The sequence below is a fragment of the Leptodactylus fuscus genome, chromosome 2, assembly GCF_031893055.1.
Source record: "Leptodactylus fuscus isolate aLepFus1 chromosome 2, aLepFus1.hap2, whole genome shotgun sequence".
NCBI classification, from domain to species: Eukaryota; Metazoa; Chordata; class Amphibia; order Anura; family Leptodactylidae; genus Leptodactylus; species Leptodactylus fuscus.
The window spans coordinates 132,159,874-132,164,318 of NC_134266.1; the positions used below are offsets into that span (position 1 = coordinate 132,159,874).

The window sequence follows — 4,445 nt, forward strand, 5'->3', positions numbered from 1 at the left end:
AGCAATAGGGAGCCTGAATACAGATTAAAAGACGTTTTTTGATGCGTTTTTTTACACGTGTAAAAAAATGTCATTGAAGTCTTATTTTTACACGTGTATTCTTTACACATGTGTTTTATCAAAATGAGTGCGCGTTTACTCCGTGTGAATGGACCCTTAGGTGTTGCATGTGTTTGAACTGGGAAAGGGAAAAAGCCACTGCCCATTAGGTGGAGAGGCGATTTCAGCCAATACAGATTTAACATGCCAGCTATTTACCAGAAGAGCTGAACACCAAAGTGCAGTACAAAAGTCTTTGAATATACCGAAGATTACAGTGCAGCAACACACCTCACCACAGCACTGCCAAATAAATAACACTGCACAGCAGACGTACCAAACACCACAGTGCCACAACACTGGTCACCTTTGAACCCAACCTGCTCCTCTCCTAATGGGAGGTACTCTGGTCCCTTTTCCACTTCTTGCTCATGGATAGCAGCCCTCACTCCAAACTTATTTGCAACAAATCATTTCCCACTATAGGTTATAAGTTTCATACAACTTTGTTCTGAAAACACAAGTCATTCTAACTTCTAATCTGCAACTATATATATATATATATATATATATATATATATATATATATATATATACACATACATATTTATACATACACACACGGTATATTCTGTGTGTGTAAATTGGTTAGTAAACAATAATTTGACAAATATAGTGATTTATAGCAAACATTTTTATTTTTGTACAATATAAAGGCAGTGATGTCACTTGATAATACAAAACATAACAATGTATCAATAAATAATAAATGAATATTTTAGTTTGAAATATAAACAAACATAGATACAAACAGTGAATGATAAAATCATGTATAGTCAATTTATCACATTTCCAACTTTATTGAAATATTATTAAAATAGTATTCTTTAGATTAGTTTTTGGCCAAAAACTTATGTGTTTTGTTGTTTTTTTACAGTACTTAGAAGGTGGATGGCATTCTGGTGAATCCCATCCACACATTGAAGAAAATAATTTTAGTGGAAATGCTACGATTTGAAAAACACTGGCATTATAGCAAATTGCAGCATGTCAAATATACTTATGGACATAAAGGCGGCTTGTGGACTTTCTGTGAAAAGCGCTGCGGGAAAAACCATGATACGTTACCGCCATGGTTTTTCCCGCAACGTTTTGGGCTGTGGTCCCCTATGTGGGGCCTAAGCCTTTTGCTTTTTTATTTTTCCACGACTGTTCATCAAGAGATGCTTGACAAGTCATTTATTATATATAAAACAGGCAAACATTCCTATTCTCTTACTTTTCAGTGTTGCATGGTAGAGCTGGAAAGGATTAGTCACTAGGTCTAAATTACCAATTGATAAGTCCTACAAAATCCGCTTTTTTCATCCTGGAAAATGATGGACAACATAACAGAATCAGTTCAACCCTCTTTAGGGTCCAATCACACGGAGGAAAATGGTGAGGAATTTGTTGTGGAATTTCAGCGCTGAAAAAAAAGCCTCTCATTGACTTCAATGGGTTCTGCTAGCTTTTTATTCCGCGCTGAAATTCCACACCAAATTCCTCACCATTTTCCTCTGTGTGAATGGACCCTTACAGTCAATTGGTTCCATTGGTGTCTATCATCTGATGAATTTGTCCTCAACTTAATGGAACAGAAAAAAAACAAAATGAGCACTGCATTTATCTGTCTTTCCCTGGTCTCTACAAAAGCAGGCTGTACATAAGATAATCCTTTAATAGTCCCACCATAAGGGAATTCATCATCACTTCCTGGAAACTATATCAGACTATGAACACATTTAAGACCATTCAAGTACAGAATGAATGTGTGAATCTCCAAGAAGACTGTAAAGGTAACACTGCAAAATGCATAATCTAAAAGTCAATATGTGGTACATTCCCTGCATATTCCAAAATGATGTTTTATTGAATATGTATTAAATGTAAATCAATGTGCCAATATGGCAACCAAGTATACATAATACTTTTGATCAGTACAGTATCATTGTGATAAAAGGCATGATTAATGGCAAACAGATCATTCATCAACACATAGGAAAACAAAAATATAGAACAAAGGGCAGAGTAGGTCATTCAAGAGAGTTATAACCTAAAGTCTCATGCTTTTTGGAGTTTATCTTGGATGAGACTGGATAGTTTATCACTCATTTTTCTGCCAAAAACATTGGAATAGATTAACCTATGACCATGCCCTAGAACTTCGATATAAAAGTGGCACAATTTAGACTTTGCTATTATAGTCAAAAATTGATCCAATTTTTAGATTTTTGTTTCTGATGCCAGTTTGTGTACCAGACATTGACCTTAATATCAGTCTCTTATATACTATACTCCAACCTTAATAAAGCTGACACAGTCTTTATAATGACAACAAACATAGTTGAACGCATTGGATAGAATATACCTGAATTGAACTCAAACATAAAACATACCTCTGCTTTTTAACATACTACCAGATGTGTTTACTTCTTATATAAGGTTTTTAATATCTCTGATGCCACTTTACCTCCTTTTGACCCATCTCTCGTGGAAGGTACTCCTATAACATGGTGGCAGGTATTTAGCCTCCGTCACTGCACCCATGGTAGACCCTAGAGTGTAGTGTGTTACTATTGAGAAGGCTGAGTTTCATATATTTCCCTGCTACCATGTAATGGACAAGAGCACTAGAAGAGACAGAAACTGGCCAAATGGAGCTGGTGACAACAGAAATATTAAAAAGGGTACAAAGGTAGCAAAAGAATCCATTATGATTGGAACAACATAACCTTAACATAGATTTGTGAAAAGTGCTATTAAAATGGGCCACCCCTCTAATTATATAACACTTGTTATTGCTCAAAAGACCTTTGCACAATGATGTACCAAGTGTTCACGTTTATGACTTTAACCTTTAGACATTAAGTAGATGATGAGATTAAAGACAACAGCCAAGAATATTATATATTGTCAGAGCTTAGCTAGACCATTTACACTTCCTTGCGGTGAGCTAACGCACTTCGCAATACCTTTGTTATGTGAAGACAAGATGGAACAGGAATGATATGTGATATGTGTGAAGTGTGATATGCAATCTGCAGCCACCTGTCCTTGAATATCACATGTAAAGCTTGTTTTGTCAGTGTCTCCTATATTTGATTTTTTTTTTGAAGGAATGAGAGACATATTGATCATGATTTAAGGTGTGGACCCTTTTGCTTGGACTTGTATTCTTTTGCCTGACATGTTAAAAGAACTTTTAGGCTGTGTTATAGCTCTTTGTTCCTTGAGATATTCATGGTCTCACCTTAACTTAGTTTCAGGTGGTGTTACATGAATGCAAGGTAGCAATTCTATCTCTTCGTTCACCTTGTTGTTGACATGGAACATTTCTTGTTTTCGGAGGTAAGCAACAACATTAGACTGTTTTCGGCGGGTCACATGCTCACAACATCTTTTTGAAACCAAGTATCCTATCTCACATAGATTGAGTAGAATACAGACCACAGTCGTTACAACCATGAACAAGGTGAAAATATTTTTTTCAGTGGGTCTTGATATAAAACAGTCTACAATATTTGGGCATGGAGGCAATGTACACTTGACAATACTGGGCAGGGCGTAGTTCTGGTAGATGTGATGAAAGATGTAGAGGAACACCGAGTCTACTAAAGCTTTAACTATAAGGCTAATGAGATAGGTCCACCACAAGCCTCCTCTCTTCTTTCCTGGGTGTATATAAAGCCTTCCACAATCCTCTCCCTGTCTTTCCCTGTGTTTTCTTTCTCGATCTTCCCTGTATGCCACATGCATAACAACAAGAAGAGATGGGCATGTAACCAAAATGAGCTGGAGGGCCCAAAGCCTAATATGGGACACTGGAAAGTAGTAATCGTAACAAACATTAGTGCACCCTGGCTGTTTTGTATTACAGTCAAATTCCCCTTGTTCATCAGCCCATACTCTTTCAGCAGCTACCACGTATACCAGGAGTCGGAAGACAAATACCACTGACATCCATAGGCGTCCAAATGCAGTAGAAAAATCACTTGCTCCACTGAGAAGACCTTGGAAAACTCCCCAGTTCATGGTTTATGTAACGAGAGTTCCAACTTGAGCAAAGCTATTGTAGTCCACTGGTTCTAAATCTTCGTGTCTTCACTCTTTTATCATTTTATATATCAATTTGGAATTTGATACTCTATTAAGCCCTGTTGTGTCACTGGTGCTTTATTATCTGTAATGACAAAGTAAAACAATGGTAATTTCTTACGTCTACAGTTATTGATGACTTCAAAGCAGTATAGGCAGTAGATCTACAAATATTTTATACAGGTACACTTCAAGTTTATTCTAGTTTATTTCATTGCAACACCAAATCTATTGGCCACAAGTCTTAGGGCAAGTTCACACAAAGGAAT

The 4,445-nt window shown here is 36.6% G+C and overlaps 1 protein-coding gene across 1 annotated transcript; it reads right to left on the reverse strand.

Annotated features, from left to right (window-relative positions):
• Positions 1–3,251: 3,251 nt before the first annotated feature.
• LOC142193754 (gap junction beta-5 protein-like) lies at positions 3,252–4,214 on the reverse strand. Its single transcript, XM_075262753.1, has one exon. It carries the CDS (start codon positions 4,111–4,113, stop codon positions 3,328–3,330), a length of 786 nt encoding a protein of 261 aa, XP_075118854.1. The 5' UTR covers positions 4,114–4,214; the 3' UTR covers positions 3,252–3,327.
• Between the last annotated feature and the right edge of the window lie 231 nt (positions 4,215–4,445).

What these genes read in the sequence shown, in the direction of transcription:
- LOC142193754 (XM_075262753.1), bottom strand. Translation starts at nt 4,113, where the DNA reads ATGAACTGGGGAGTTTTCCAAGGTCTTCTCAGTGGAGCAAGTGATTTT.